General features: G+C 38.0%; 1 protein-coding gene across 1 annotated transcript in view; it reads right to left on the reverse strand.

The window, feature by feature from the left end:
* Positions 1-300: 300 nt before the first annotated feature.
* Positions 301-17,312, reverse strand: part of KLHL42 (kelch like family member 42) — a 29,028-nt gene continuing 12,016 nt past the window's right edge. The window contains exons 2-3 of the mRNA XM_027844491.1: positions 15,929-16,122; positions 301-2,872 (exon numbers count right to left, since the gene is read on the reverse strand). Of these exons, the coding sequence (XP_027700292.1) occupies positions 2,421-2,872; positions 15,929-16,122 (646 nt within the window). The 3' untranslated portion in view covers positions 301-2,420. The remainder of the gene's footprint in view (positions 2,873-15,928; positions 16,123-17,312) is intronic.

Here is a 17,312-nt window from a genome sequence, read left to right on the forward strand (position 1 = left end):
TGGAGACTATTATTTTTATGCAACTGCTTCCTCTCTGCTTTCAATGGCACATGTGTTTTGCAGCTGTCCTCACTTTAGCCAACAAGAATAAAGAATAAATTAAGAGGAAAAGGTCAAATCATCAAGCTGCCTGAATTACACATCAGATGTTTTTTTTTTAACTTTAAAATAAGAACCACATCAAATACATTAAATAAAATGACAAGATTTCAAGGCAAGTTTTTCTCTTTGGAGTTCCCCCCCTTATGCTTTTTAAGTTTAAGGGCAAAGTTCAAACACACAAACCCTTCTTTTATAAATCCACTTTTATTTTATAACAAAAATCACCTTATGATACATTTTATCTGATAGGCAAGACTTTTACTATGTGAATTAACCCAAAAAATTACATCATTTTAAATAGAATTCATAGTTGTAAAAAAAAAAAAAAAAAGACCCAAAGAATAGAGCTAAGAATTTTGGAGGCAAGCTTTTAGGTAGACTGGATGTTTGAGGGACTATATAAACTTTTAATGTTGAGTCATTTCAGTCATGTCACTCTCTGTGACCCTTTTTGGGGTTTTCTTTGGAAAGATACTGGAGTGGTTTGCCATTTCCTTCTCCAACCATATGAACACATCTTTCACTTAAGCGGCTTGATGGCTGAGACTATTTCTTTTTTGTCTTTGTATTCCTAGCACTTAGCAAAGCCCACTAGTACAATGGAGGCAATTGAAAATTTCTTACTGAATGGAATTATTCAAACAGGATGGTTAACATGCCAAATTGTTGTTATTCATAGATACTAATAATATTTCACATGACTTAAGAAGAATTTAAATATTATATCATTTATGTTATTTACTAACTTTGGTCCTCAATCAAGCAAAAAACATGCAGTTAGTCACTGTTGGTTAGTCCCATTCCTTAAAATGTATTGGATCATGGATGTCATGTTCAGATAAAAAATACTTTCAGGAAATGTTCCCCTGAGGTTTAAAAAGCTGGTCTCTCTCTCTTTTCTTTAATTTTCAAGTAACTAGTTCAAGTAAGCTTCCACTACAGTCCTACTCTGATAACTTATCTTTGCATGGAAGTATTCCTGGGTTCTTGGAAGCTATGTCAGAGAGGTTCAAAGTCCAATCGGTCCTATCCTACAGGAAAGGCTCTGGACACAGGCATGGCAATGACCCCCAAAAGGGCTGTATTGGGTCAAGTACAATTAATGTCTTCAGATATGTAAATATGTAAAAAATTCCATCTTTATTTTCCTGATCATCACATACAAGATGTTACTGTTGACTTCACTGTTTCAAAATTGGAAAATGCCCCCCTCCCATTTCCAAAAAGCAAATCCTACTAAGGTGCAGTGATTTAATGATCTAAGCTAGTTGTTCCGCCTTTAATGAATCCCTGAACTTTTCATCTGTTAACTGTGATAATTCACTGATTCACAAATTTGGTGATGGTAGACTAGCAAATGGAAAGCTATTATTGGCCGTGAAGAATGATGCCCCCATGGCATCCTTTGATGAAGTCTGAATTTAAAGTTCTTAGCACCTAATTGTGACTGATAAGGATGGAAGTGTCCCTCCAGGGGCCCCTTGTAATTCTGGAAAACTCTCTTCTGGTATAAACAACTCAAAAAACTACTACTACAGGCTGTGGCACTTCTTCCCCATGGGTATATTCGGGCTTTGGACTGTCCCAATGGCCCCCAAACTTGAGTCAACTGTCTTTCCACCTTTCTATTCTTTAATAAAAGGGATTAATATCACTTAACCTAAATAAAAGTCCTAGAATAAAGCTCTAGACAGGAGATTTCCTAGAATTTTTTTTTCTTAGTTATTAAATAAGCATTTATTGAGTGCCTGCTATATACCAGGCACTGTTCTAAGTGCTGAGGATACAAATGAAGTCTCTGCCCACCAGGACCTCACTGTCTAATTGGGGCACTTTTTCACTCTTTGTATTATATACCCCAGCACAGGACCTGGCACATAGTAAATGCTTAAAAAAAATGCTTGTTTATTGATAAAGAGAACCCAAGACATCTCCAACTCACTCTGGAATCCCCAGGATGGTCCCGCAGCTTTGAGTACCAGGCAGGCAGATATGTATCTGTTGCCTAACACTCAGCCTAGTTTAGTCCAGAGTTACTCATATTTAGAGGCTGATGATCAATTTTTTTGGTCAAAGAAATTAATGAAAACTTGTGTGGATTATCAGTGTTGGTAGAGAGAGTACCAGTATCATTAAAGTCACAAATCTTTTGAAGTAGTGAATGAAATTCAAGTAGTGAGGTTATTTATAAATGCTAAATATGTGGCCTAGTGTAGCTTGCATTATCCCCTTGGGCAAATGCCAATCATCCTTACAATGGGATTTTGCTTTTTCTAATTAGGTGCTTTCAGTATTCTAAAACACTAAATTAAATGCAGTCACATTTCTGTTTCACTAGGCAAATACAGAGAACAAATCAATAAGTTCTGTCCAAAAGCTGGAAAACGCCTAAATGGCTCCCAACTCTCAGAAAAGATATTATACTTGAGAAAAACCCTATGTTCCAAGCTAGTTGATAGAGTAATGTCTCTGCTCATAATGTAGATTCCATCATTATGAAGCGTGCAAGTCAAGTTAAGACCTGATTTGGACGTGTTCTCCTTGAGATAGAGCCATTCCCGGGTAATCGTATTGTAAGACCGCACTGTTAATTGGTCCTCACTTTGGCTGGTCCTTTTGTCGGGTCCAAGTTCATGGAGACAACCTCCCACCAAGTAGATGGTCTCCTCCACAGATAGCATCTGTTGTTTGCGAATGTGGACATCACATACTTCGAAAATAGTCCAGGCATCAGAAGAGGGACAGTACTGCAAAACGTTCATATTCCTATCTAAAATAAAAGAATAAGCAAAATTGTAAACATTACAGATATTGCTCACCACCCACAACACATCCCCATCTCTCTGTACCGAGGCACTTTATTAAAGTACTGGAGTAACTTGGGACAAATCTAGTAAGTTCATTACTGAATCTACACAGCTCCAGCTAAAAAGTATGAGGAAACTCTATTTCCCTCTCAGAACTAGACAAATCTATAAGAAAGATAAAATAAATTATAGAGTGGAATAGAATTGTTGGAAAAATTAGATCTGACTAATGATTTATGGTGACTAATAAATAGAAACATTTTTTAAATACATATATTTCTCAGAAACCTATAGTACCTTTACAAAAACTGATCACATGATGAGCATAAAGGAATCATAAGCAAACGTAAAAAGGCATAAATAAAATATATTAATAAATAAATAAAATATGCTTTTATATTTGCTTCTTTAGAGACAATAAAAATAGTAATTAATACAGGATATATGAACAAAAGATACAGATCAAAATGAAGACTAAGTAATGATATCCTGAATAATGAATATGTGACAAAGGAAAATATTATATTGAAGATAATTTTAGTTATGAGACAATATACCAAAATTTATGGTTCATAACTAAAGCAGTCCTCAGAAGAAAATTTGTTTCTCTGAACACTTATAAAATAGAAGAAAGTATCAATTAACTCAGCATATAATTTTAAAGATTAGAAAAATGAATTGGCAATCCTAAGATAATCACAAAGGAAAGAATTTTGAAAATCAGAAAAGTAGAGAAACTTGAAAAGAAAGGGACTACTGAACTAACGAACAAAACTTATGATTAAGAAAGAGAAAAGCCAAATTACAAAATAAAGAAAATAAAAATGTGAATTCAGAAAAGAGAAATAATAAAGAGAATTATGAGAAAGTTTTATATACAATTATACACCAGCAAAACTCAGAATTCAAATGAAATTGCTGAATATATAGATAGATAGATAAAACACCCAAAGTAACAAAACAAAAAACAGAAATCTTAACCCAAACTCAGAAAAGGAAATAAAGCAAGCCATTTATGAACTACCAAAGCAAAGACTTTGAACCAGATGGATTTACAAGTGGTTCAACATTAATTAGCAAGCATAATTCATGATATAATCCACAAAAATAACAAAAGCCATATGATTATTTTAATAGATGCAAGAAAAGCCTTTGACAAAATATAGTACTCATGTTAAAAGCCCTAAAAGCATAAACATAGAAGGGACCTTCTTTAATATGATCAAAAACATATATATAATGCCAAGACCTAGAATTATCTGTAATGCAGAAACATTAAATGTTTCCCTCCAGTGGCAAAGGATGCTTCTACTCACCACTAGTATTGTATATAATTATAAAAATATTAAAGATATAAACATTGCATAAAATTATTCCTACTTGCAGATGACATGACATGAGGGCATATTTTGAAAATATTAGCAATCAGGAAGAAACTAGATTCAAACTAGCTGAATATAAAATAAATCCATAAAGTTATTAGTATTCCTATACAGTACAAACAAGAACTAGGAATAAACTATGTAGTAGGACCTAATTGGGCCCATTAATGTTAAGTGGCAGCTAGGTGGGCCTGGAGTCAGGCCTGAGCTCAAATCTGGCCTCAGACGCTCACTACCTGTGTGACCCTGGGCAAGTCATTTAACCCTGTTTGCTTCAGTTTCCTCATCTGTAAAATAAGCTGAAGAAGGAAATGGCAAACCACTCTAGAATCTTTGCCAAGAAAACCCCAAATGAGGTCACAAAGAGTCAGACATGACTAAAACGATTCAATAATAACGATGTTAAGTGACTCCTCTGTGTTGCTCAAAGATCTCTAAGAGCAATTGCTTCTTTTTTTTTTTAAGGTGCAGAACCACAGTTTTAATTAGCTAATTGCAGCTACTAACTCCCAAATCTCCTCAATGTTGGAAACCCCCTCAATCCTGGAGCTTCGTCAATTATTCCACTCCCTAAGAGCCTGAGTCATTAGTCTGGGAAGGATATCCACACATTGGAGCCTCAGTGTTGCCCAACGTGGAGTTGGGGGCATTGGGGCAGGTGAAGAGCACCCTGAGGACAACCACTTACTGCACTAACTCCAGCCACCCTGTTCTCCTTGGGAAAGAATGCCTGTCTCAGAATGAAAATAAGTTTAAATACCTGTGCTGGTCAGAATGATCTGCCTTTCTGAAATGAACAGCTATACCTATTGTTTGGACTAGATGTTTGAGAAGAACGCGGCATGCCAAGGATAAATGATACCAGGAATTTCATTTTTTCTTTTCATTATGAACATGATCAACACAAACATTCCAATGTTTTATATATGAAAAGAGGGTTTTACTTGAAACTATGAGCTTCTGTTACATGCTATTCTGTTTTTTAAAATGATTTAAAAAGGAATAAAACTGCCATGTGTTCCCTTCTAAATTTTTGACGGTTTTCCCTGTGTACTTTTTTTCATTACTGATGTTCTTTTCCTTCTTTTTCTTTTGCACCCCTTTAAGTCCCACTAACCCAACCCCCATAGAAGCCCTTCCTTGTCTCAAATAAGATAAATCAAGCAAAAGAGATCAAAGCATTGGGAATACGTGAAAATGGATGTCTCATTCTGCATCTCTCATCTATCACCTCTCTGTCAAGAGGTCTTCTGAAATTGTGACTGGTCACTGGATGGTTCAGATGTCTGAAGTCCTTCAAAGATATTATCATTTATATTATTGTGGTCCTCCTCTAATCTCTTCTTCTGGATCTACTTATTGTATTCTACATGAGTTCATTTGTCTTTGCAACTTCCTCTTTTTTTTTTTTTTTTGGAGGCAATCGGGTTAAGTGACTTGCCCAGGGTCACACAGCCAGTAAACGTCTGAGGCTGGATTTGAACTCAAGTCCTCCTGACTCCAGGGTCAGTGTTCTATCCACTGCACCACCTAGTTGCCCCCCTGATTTGCTCTTAATTCTTCATTTTTTTTAGTTTATCATTTATTTTTAGCATTCTTTTCTTTTAAAATTTTGAGTTCCAAATCCCCTCCCTTCTACCCCACCACATATTGAGAAAGCAAGTAATATGTCAATTATACATATGAAATCACACAATTTCCATATTAGCCATGTTGCAAAAAAAAAGCAAGAAAAATAAAGAGAAAAAATTATACTTCAATGTGCACTCAGAGTTCATCAGTCCTCTCTTCCTGAAAGTGGATAGCATTTTTTCATTATGAGTCCTTTGAAATTGTCTTGGATCACTGTATTGATCAGAGTAACCAAGACTTTCATAGTTGGTCATCATTACAATATTGCTACTAACTGTACACAATGATCTCCGTGTTCTTCTCACTTCACTTTTCATCAGTTCATATAGGTGTTGCTATGTTTTTTTCTGAAACTACCCTCCTTGTTATTTCTTACAGCATAACAGTACTCCATCACAATCATATACCATTCCCCAAATGAAGGGCATCCCTTGATTTCTTGATTTCTAATTCTTTGCGACCACAAAAAGAGCTGCTATAAAAATTTTTGAACATACAGGTCCTGTTCCTTTTTCTTTGATCTCTTTGGGATACAGACCTAGTAGTGGTATTGCTGGGTTAAAGGGCATGCAGTTTCATAGCCCTTTAGGCATAGTTCCAATGGTTGAACCAGTTCACTACTCCACATTTTTCCCTCATACCCTCCAGCATTTGTCATTTCTGATAGGCGTAAGATGGTACCTCAGAGTTGTTTAAACTTGCATTTCTCTAATAGTAATTTAGAGCATTTTTCATGACTATAGATAGCTTTGATTTCTTCTTCTGAAAACTGCCTGTTGATATTCTTTGATCACTTATCATTAGAGGAATGAATTTTATTTTTATAAATTTGATTCAGTTCTATACTCACTATATATTTGAGAAATGAGTCCTTTATCAGAGAAACCTGCTGTAAATTTTTTTTGATATTACTTCATTGTCTGTGGTATCTCTTTAGCAAAATGCAGTTTCCCTGATTATCTCTTTTAAAAAGGTCTGTTTTCTGTTTTTGCTTTTGCTTTGTCTGAGATTATGACTGCTATCTCTACCTTTCTTACTTTCATTGAAGCATGTAAGATTCTGCTCCAGCCCTTTATTTTAGCTGTGCGTGTTGTTCATTTTCAAGCATGTCTTTTGTAGAGAACATATAGCTGGATTCCATTCTGCTGTCTGCTTCCATTTTATGGGTGAGCTTATCTCATTCACATTCACAGTTATAATCACTCACTGTGTATTCTCCCTCAATCTCATTGTCTTCTATTTATTCTAGTCTCTTTCTATTTATCCTGTCCCTCCTCAAAACTCTATTTGCCTTCTAACCACTGCCTCCCTTAATCCAACCTCCCTTCTATTATCCCCTCTCCCTTTTTCTCTTATTCTCTTCTCCTCCTATTTCCCTATTGGGTAAGTTACATTTCTATACACAACTGGGTCTAAGATATGTGGGCAGTTTTCCTTGATAATTTCTTGAAATATGGTGTATAGACTCTTTATTTGATCATGGCTTTCAAGTAGTCCAATAATTTTTAAACTATCTTCAATCTATTTTCCAGGTCAGCTGTTTTTCCAATGAGGTATTTCACATTTTCTTCTGTTTCATTCTTTTGACTGTTTTATCGTTCCTTGATGTTTCAGGAAGTCATTACCTTTGACCTGCCTAATTCTAATTTTTAAGGAATTATTTTATTCAGTGAGATCTTGTATCTCTTTTTTCATTTGGCCTATTCTGCTTTTTAAGTTCTTTTCTTCAATGAATTTTTGTGTCTCTTTTACCATTAGGTCAATTCTGTTTTTGAAGTGCTATTTTCTTCAGATTTTTTATGTTCCTCTTTTACCAAGCTGGAAATTCTCTTTTCATAATTTTCTTGCATCACTCTCATTTCTTTTCCCAATTTTTCCTCTACCACTCATCTCTTTAACTCTTCTCTTTGGTTTTTTTTTGTTTGTTTGTTTGTTTGGTTTTTGCTAGGCGATGGGGTTAAGTGACTTGCCCAGGGTCACAGAGCTAGTAAGTGTCAAGTGTTTGAGGCCAGATTTGAACCAGGTCCTCCTGACTCCAGGGCTCTTTCTGTATCCACCGTACCTCCTAGCTTCCCCCATCTCTTTAACTCTTCCAGAAATTCATATTGGGCTTGGGTCCAATTAGCATTTTTCTTTGAGGCTTTGTTTGTAGCTGTTTTTTTTGTTATTTGATTATTTTTCTAGCCTACTTCTTGACTTTGAACTTTATGTTAAAGTTGGGCTCAGCTCACCTAGGGGTGGAGTGGCACTGTCCTAAGTTTCAGGCTTTTTCATGCTACTGTTTTCAGAGATAGTTCTTGGGATCTGCAAGTCTTTGGTGCTTTGAAAGTGGTGCCATCCTAGGAGAGGTGTGGTCACCACTTTCCTGGTCTGCCTTCTGGTCTTTACCCAGGAAGGGCTCCTGGTCCTCTGCAGCCCAAGGGCTAGTGTTCTCTTTGTGTTGGAACTGTGACAAGGACCCCTACTCCCTTGTGACTGACCCTCCCCCAGCATTCCTCTCCACCTTGGAACTGTGACCCAGAACTGCTTATGCACAATAGAGTTGCCAATCAGTGCCAGCCATTTCCAGTGTCAACAAAACATCCCCTATAATCTCTTTCTGACCAGTTGTCCATCCCCTTTACCATTTCTGGACTGAGAGCCCCCAAAGTTGCTGCTGCTACAGCTACTGTTTCCACTGCCACATGTGTGGCCTCCACATGGGCCTCCACCCCAACATCAGAGACTTCTCCTTTGACCTCTCATATTTTCTTAGGCCAGAAAAATGTCTCATTCTGACTTTTTGTTGGCTCTGCCTCACCAACATTTTATTTGGGGTGTTATTTTAAAGTTGTTTGGAGAGGAATGTTGGGAGACTTCAGCTCACTGATATTGAGAGGAAACGTGAGAATATGAGGTCAAGTCAGTAGCATCAGGAGAACCCTACTGCCCCCAAGAGTACCCCTAGACCCCTGAAGGGGAAACATATCCAGCTGCTCTCTGGGAATTCAATCTGGCATGGAGTTGGGGTCAATCTCACCAAGATACCTGAAGTCAGAACAACTGCAAACAGCAACCACATACCCCAAGAACTTCACCTCCTGAGGAAGTCTAGCCCACATTTGTACAGCTCTAATTGTTAAGAAGTGTTCTGTCAACTGAATCTAAATTTGCTCCCTACAATTCTACTCACTAAAACAAAACAAAACAAACAAACAAAAAAAAAACATTCTACTCACTGCTCCTAATTTTGCCCTCTGGGCCAAGCAGAAAAAAGTCTAATCCCTCTTCTACACAACACCTCTTTAATGACCTCAAGATAGCTATCCTATTAGGGGCACTTAGGTGATGCAGTACATAGAGTGGCAGCCCTGGAGTCAGAAGGAACCGAATTCAAATTTAGCCCCAGATATTTACTAGCTATGTGACCCTGGGCAAGTCACTTAACAGTTCCCTCATACGTAAAAAGAGCTGGAGAAACCACTCCAGCATCTTTGCCAAGAAAATCCCAAATGGGGTCACAAAGAGTTGGACATCACTAGACAACAACAAAGCTACCATATTTTTTCATTAAGTTTTCTTGTATGAGAAGTCTTCTCGTTTAAGACAAGTTGAATATTTGGACATAATTCTTCTAAGACAGTCAGTCTTACATGATGGGGACAGCATGCAAAGCATAGCTTTTGGTGGTTTAGAGGAAAAGCACTAGATTAGAAATCAGATGGCCTGACTTTTACTTAACTATCAAACTTTGGATATGTTCCTTAATCTCACGAGAGATGGATGTTGTAAGGAAAAGATTTGTGTTATGAAAAAAAAATTAATCATAAGTACTTATGAAGACAATGGATTGGTCCAAAGAATTCTTATGAAGTATTCACAAAAAACAAATTATATAAATGGAGGTAAGAGCTCCACGAACCGAGTAAGGCCCATCTCTCTTCTCAATTTCATAACAAAACCCTTAGAAAAAGCTACCTTTATCACCTCCCCTTCTCCTCTCATTTACTTCTTAATAGTTTGCACTTGGGCTTCTGACATCATCATCAATTAGTTGAAAAAGCTCAAAGTTATGAATATTCTATTAATTACCAAGTTCAATAGCTCTTTTTCAATACTTATCCCTTCTTGACCTCTCTGAAGCATTTAACACTACTGACCATTTCATCAGAAATTGGTGTAGTCTTATTAGTAGAAGTCACATTAAAGAGGTTGGATTACCATCTGTTTTGCCACTGCATCCTAAGAACCATGGAGCCTTTCTCTGATTTGCAGCTAAAGCCTTCTATATGTATTATTTCCCCCTATTAAGTATAACAAGGCTGAAAAGTAAGTTGAAACCAGGTTATGAAGGGAATTTAATACCAAAACAGAAGAATTTGTATTTGATCCTGGGGGAAATAGGGAGCCAGTAACAATTATTGAGCAAGGGAATGGTAGCCATAGTGGTAGATATGTGAGTAGTGAGAAAGGGACTGATGCAAGAGATGTGGTGGTGGTAGAACTGACAAGACTTGGGTCCAATTAGCATTTTTCTTTAAGGCTTCGTTTGCAGCTGTTTTCACACTGTTGTCTTCTGAATTTATGTCTTGCTCTTCTTTGCCACAATAGTAGCTTTTTGTGGTCAGATTCTTTTTTTGTTATTTGATTATTTTTCCAGCCTATTTCTTGACTTTGAACTTTAAGTTAAAGTTGGGCTCAGCTCACCTAGGGGTGGAGCGGCACTGTCCTAAGTTTCAGGACAGTGAAACTGGATAATTACTCTTTTACTTTTACCTTTTAATGCTTCTCTTCAGTCTTGTGTTGGAATGTCAAATTTTTTATTCAGTCTTTTCATCAGGAATGCTTGAAATTCCTCTACTTCATGAAATATCCATTTTTCCCCTAAAGGATTCCACTCAGTTTTGCTGGACAGTTGATTCTTGGTTGTAGTCCCAGTTCTTCTGGATAATTTTTCCTCTCTAGATTTTCATGATATGACTGTCTCTTGGTTCTCCCCTCTGACTGCTCCTCAGTCTCCTTTGTGCAGTCATCATCCATACCATGAATGAATGAAAAAGCATTTACTAAGCACTTACGATCTGCAAAGCACTGGGGTACAAAAAGAAAAGGAAGGCAGCTCTGCTCTCAAGGAACTCAATTGTCCCATTGCTAAGTTTCTCCATGAACCTCCATTTTGAAAAAAGACCCAGACCTTTCTCACTGCCTCGCTGTCCAGACCCTGCTTCAGCTGCTTTCTCCCTTCATTCCTGGGACTTCTTTCTCCCTGTGGTGAGTTCCTCCCTGAACCTCCATTTCGAGGAAGCACCCAGAACATCCATGTCTCACTTTCCAGACTTTGCCACCATACTCTACACCCCCCAATTTTTAGCTCCCTTTTATGCATTATCTTCTCCATTAGAATATAAGCTTCCCCAATAGAATATTAATATCCCCAGCACTAAGCAGAGTACTATGCACATGGTAAGTGCTTAATTAATTGACTTAATAGGGGGAAATAATACATACAGGAGGGTTCAGCTGCAAATCAGAAAAAGGCTCCATGGTTCTTAGGATACAATGGCAAAACAGATGGTAATCCAACCTCTTTAATGTTACTTCTACTAATAAGAGTACACCAATTTCTGATGTTGAACCTTCTAACCAGGTCAAGGACGTCTATAGGAAGAACTTTCTTTTCTGGACTTTCAGTCACTGTGGCTAATAAGGAGGCAGAAGATAACTTCTAAAGCAGCTGCCAGGTTGCATATCTACAAGGGTTGATTCTCTGAATATGGCTGTCTGGGCCAGGCTAGCAGTAGGGCCAGTGGTCTTGGGTAGGCAGTAAGGGGAGGAGCGACTGCTATTTCCAGGGCTCAGGGTCCTTGGCTGTCAACACTGGAATCTGAGGAGAAGCAGTAATGACAGCGGTGGCGCTACGCCTACCAACTTTAGGTGAACCCCCAAATTCTGTCCCAGACTCTCTTCTCTCCTTTTTCTATACTCTCCCTTGGTGACTTCATCAGCTCCCATGGGTTTAATGATCATCTCCATGCAAATTACTCCCAAATTTACATTTCCATTCCTAGCATCTCTCCTGAGCTCCAGTGCCATATTCTAATTACCTTACCTATTTCAATCATGGGCATCACCATTTTTCCAGTCATACAAGTTCATAATCTCAGTGTACTCCTAGAATCTTCCCTCTCTTTCAACCCACATAATCAATCAGTTGCCAAGTCTTGTCAGTTCTACCACCACAACATCTCTTGCATCAATCCCTTTCTCACTACTCACATAGCTACCACTGCGGCTACCATTCCCTTGCTCAATAAATGTCACTGGCTCCCTATTTCCTCTAGGATCAAATACAAATTCTTTTGTTTTGGCATTAAAATCCCTTCAAAGCCTGGCTCCAACTTACTTTCCAGACTTGTTATACTAATTAGTCCCCTTCACACAGTACATGGTCCAGCCAAATCCTTACTGATCCTCATTTATACAACACTCTATCTTCTGTTTCCATACTTTCGCACTGGCTATCTCCCATTTCTGAAAAGCATCGGTACATACCCGCTTTAGCTCTGTCTCTTAGAATCATTAGCTTCCTTCAAAACTCAGATCAAGTATTTTTACTGGTGCCTCTATCCTAGCAGCTAGTACCTTCCATTCCCCTACTCAAAAAAATTACCTTAGATTTGTTTTATGTGTATGTGTATTTATGTATATATATATATATATGTGTGTGTGTGTGTGTATGTATATATGTATACATTTATCTAAGTATATGTCATATCCTCTGATCAAATGTAAGCTTCTTGAGGGCAGAAACTGTTTCTTTCCTTTGTAGCCCTACCTCCTAGTATGGTGGCCTGGTACATGGTAGACATTTCATACATGCTTGTTGATTCCGTGGGTAACAATATGTGTGAAATTACACTATGGCAGCAAGGTTCTTACACAGAAGACACTTCTATGATATGGTAATCCCTCCAGCTATTAGGAGAAAACGATCCTTCCATATATATGCCCCTCCATAACTCTCTCTGAGTCCCAGCCCCCACGAAAGTATATGCTAAAATTACATAGGGAGAAACAGAAGGAGATCAGGTCATAGTAAGTGCTTTGATGATGTCAGGAGTTCGATAAAAATCAATGGAGAAACTTCCCAGTTGTTTCAGCTTTTTAAATTACATTATCTTTCTGATCTCCTTATAATATTAGTCACTAAATAATATAGAAAAAGATTGCTCTCTTTGGGAACTCACGTGAGGTAGATCAATTGCAAATGTGCTGAAAAGATCTCCTTAATTAATAAGACTATTTCTCAGAAGAGGAATTTCAAAGAAACATTATACTTCTCAATTCTAGAACTTAGCATATCCTGTAACCCACTGAAGCTATCTGACCCAGCAAAATGTGGAGTCTCCAAAAGGGTGTTCTGAAATTTAATCGCATATTGTAAAAGAGACTGGGTTATTGATTATTTGCTGAAAAATCTGACCCAGCTTAAGAAGGTAGCAGGACATAAACCAGACTTCCAGATCCTGATATTTTTGCTCGTCTATGAAGGATTACTTTAATAATTAATAATTCTTGGTTAAGTGCATGTAATTACCAGAACTGCTAGGAAGAACAACTAAGCATAGGGGATTTCTGAAGGAGTACAAGAGAATACCCGACCCTGTCATCTTTACAAACTCGTATTCAAACCCCCACATATTTATCCACGGCACCAAACCAGACCACAATGGGTGTTCTGGCCTGGAAATTCCAAAACCGAAATCATAGTGGGTGGCCCAGGGGAAGCTAAAGGTACATTGGCAGAAGCAGTGTGAAGCTAGAAACACACCAGCAAGTGTTTTCCAGGTCAAATTTAAGGGACATTTGCTCAGCCAAGGTGGTGGGGAAAAAAAAAGAAAGAAAAGAAATTTCTCAGTGGATCATTTGCCTAGTTTTAGTGCTAGCCTGTCATCTTATATTTTTATGGACATATTTAGCAAAAGGAAAGAAGAATATTTGACATCACTTTAGGAAAATGTAGATTAAATGTCAATGTTTGCATTCTTCCAATTCACGTATGATGCATTGCTGGCTGGTACCCAGCTTGAAAGGAATTAGAATTCTTGGAAATTCACTTACATGGATGATTCTGAGTATTCCCTTTCCCATGAAAACATATTTGCAGGAATCCTTTGGGAGCTATGGACTGTTTTTAGAATACAGAGATGACTACTGCAACCTTACCCCCTAACTAAGCTGGAGGTAAAATGAGTGAGCGCTGGGCATCGTATTTTAGAATTACATATAAAGGAAAAATTGGGGATTTTCTTCTCTACAGTACAAAGACACACTCCTAATGCAACCCACCTGGAACAGCTTCACGAAAGGAAGGGACCACGCTGTTGATACACTAGAGAGGAAACAATTTTACTACTAATATACAGCCTTTGATGCCCACCTCCCTGCAGTACACAAATACACATACACACATCTCACTATCCTCCCCAAGACACACAAACATTTGCATATTCACACAACTAAAGCATTTTAAGTTCTTCCAGGGATCCTTACTTCAGAGGATTACTTCTCCATAACCAAGAAATGTCAATCCAACTCAGAAAAGAAGCTCACAAAATAGACAATTTTTTTCCCCTTAAAAAAAAAAAGCACCACAAAAAAAACCACTTTACTTTTTGAGGCAAGCAGCACAATTTCTCCCACCTATTTGGTGAAAATACAAATATACAGAACAGTGTTCTACACACAGAAGGTTCAACAGAACTTGCTGACTACCCACTGGGAGAACTGCAAGTTAATTAAAAGTTCGTTTCAGTGTTGTCACCCACAACCAAGATAATGCCATTAGGATGGCATTTCTGTTCTATCTGTTCCATACATGAAACATTTAAGAAGGTGTTCTGTTCTCTCTTTCCGATTATGTCAAATGTGTCCTACCTCTGTGACCAAAACTCTGAATGTCCTGCCAGTCCAGTTGTACATTTTCAATGAGCTTTTGTCTTCCAGTGGCATGTAACCAGAAAGAAGTACTCCCTTTGTCAGAGAAGCAATCCATTTCATATTTTCCTTTCATCCTCCATCTGGACACCACCAATTTTATGTTTTATACTTAAGTTCCTACGGGTGGGTATCCCCTGAAAGGCTCTATCATGGGCCCTCTTTTCTTCTTACTCTAGGAGCCTTCATCTGCCTCCATGGGTTTAATTGTCATCTCATGCTGATGATTCCCAGATCTTTAAATCACTCCCTAGCCTTTCTCCTGCGTTATTGATATTGTTTGGTCAACTCTTTGTGATCCCATTTGGGGTTTTCTTGGCAAAGACACTGGAGTGGTTTGCCATTTCCCTCTCCATGCCATTTCCTTCTCTATGCCATTTCCTTCTCTATCTCATTTTACAGATGAGGAAACTGAGGTAAACAGGGTTAAGTGACCTGCCTAGGGTCATACAGGTAATATCTGAGGATGGATTTGAACTCGGGTTTTCCTTACTCTAGGCCCAGTGCTCTATTCACGGTACCACCTAGCTGCCCAGTCACATTATTCTACTAATATACATATTTCCATTGGACTGGAATCAATGATCACATTTTACATAATTATAATTTAGAATAGTACAAATTCAAATGCATGCAACCAATTCACAGAATTCGTTATTTGCACTAATAGGAACCTATCTGTATGTCCTGATAAAGTTTCCAGAGGCAGTAGATATAAAGCATGGTTTCCCCCACAGTTCCCCAATTAATGCCCAGTTTGTTCTACAGAATTGTTGACCCTAATTATAGGGGTCCCACCACCTCCTTGCCCTATAGACTAACCCTATTTCAGTCTTTGCATTCCTATGACCTAAAACTGTGACTAGCACACAGTAGGTCAGTAATAAATATTTTTATTCCTTCCATTGTGACTGGCAAGCAAACATTTGGGCACATCTGGACACTTCTTGCCAGCATCCTTTGCCCCTCTCTAAGCCACAGGTTCTTACACATGACTTTTTTTTTAACCACCTGGCTCACTTGACTTACCTCTGGTAGTGTATCCTCCTATGACATAAATTTTTCCCTTACACTCACAGGCAGAGAATTCAGCCAAAGGATTTGGTAACGGGGCCACAAAATTCCACCAGTCCTGCTCAGGATTGTAACATTCAACGTTGGAAACAGACTGCCCACCAATGGCATACAGTTTTCCACTCACAGCCAGAAGCTTGAAGCTGGACCTGAAAGACAGAGATGAAAGACCTGGGAGTCACAGGAACGTATATGTATGACTAAGACACAGTCTGGAATCTCCTGTTGGGGTTTTAAGAAAAGGCTCTTTTTCTGTGATGGATTGAGGGGAATCCTAACTCAAAAGAGAAAGGTGAACTGGTTGATTTCTTTAAGCTCCTTTCTACCCTACATTTCTACAGGAAAGGAACATCTCCAAAGTAATATTTCTGAAAACATTTAATGAAAGATAATATTTGAAGGCATCATTTCAGTAAGTATCTAAACATTTTTATGTCTCCAGCTCTGTGCTAGAATCATAGGGCCACAAAGCCATAGATTTAGAGATGGAAGTAACCTTGGAGGTCGTCTACTCTCTCTCTGACATTTTACAAATAACAATAGCTAGCATTTATATGCATATATACGGAAAGAGAGAAAGGAGATTTACAAATTGCTTTTCATATAGTTAATTCATTTGATCCTAGCAAGAACCTGTAAGGTAGGTGCTATTATTATTTATAGATGTGGACACTGAGACCTACAGAAGTTAAGTAACTTGGCCCGGGTCATTACACAGCTAATAAGTATCCGAGGCAGTCTTTAACCTCAGATCTCCCTGACTCCAAATCCCAAGCTCTATCCATTGTACCACCTAACTGCCTACCTGTCACCTACATGACACCAAGTAATTCATTGACTTTCCCAATGTCACACTGACGGTAAATAATAGAGTCAAAATCTGAACCCAGGCCTTCTGACTCTAAATTCAGCATTCTTCCTGTTCCATTGAAGACATGCTCTCAATCAATGTTTAGAACTTATGTTCTCCCCATTCACACTGGTGAGTGTGTTGGAAGGGGAGAATTTCCTTCCTCTCTATTTCAAAACCAATCTCTTCATTCAAACCAGTTTAAATACAGAGATGTATATCACACTCATTTATGTAAATGTGTGTGCATACATACATACATATTCACATACTTGCATACACATAGCAGAATTAGCTATCAACTAAGCATGTGGGTAAAAGGGCACTGTTGAAAATTATAAAACAGACCTAGAGACAGTTAATATTGAAACATAAATAGGGTTAAGTTTCCTAGAAATCAGTGAAGAGAACATTCCCTTCACTGAGACTTGCATATTGTGCTTTAGATCCTGAGAACAATTTTGTATGTCATTACACTTCACCTGGGTG

The sequence above is a fragment of the Vombatus ursinus genome, unplaced genomic scaffold (genome assembly GCF_900497805.2).
Source record: "Vombatus ursinus unplaced genomic scaffold, bare-nosed wombat genome assembly UNPS02014941.1, whole genome shotgun sequence".
NCBI lineage: Eukaryota > Metazoa > Chordata > Mammalia > Diprotodontia > Vombatidae > Vombatus > Vombatus ursinus.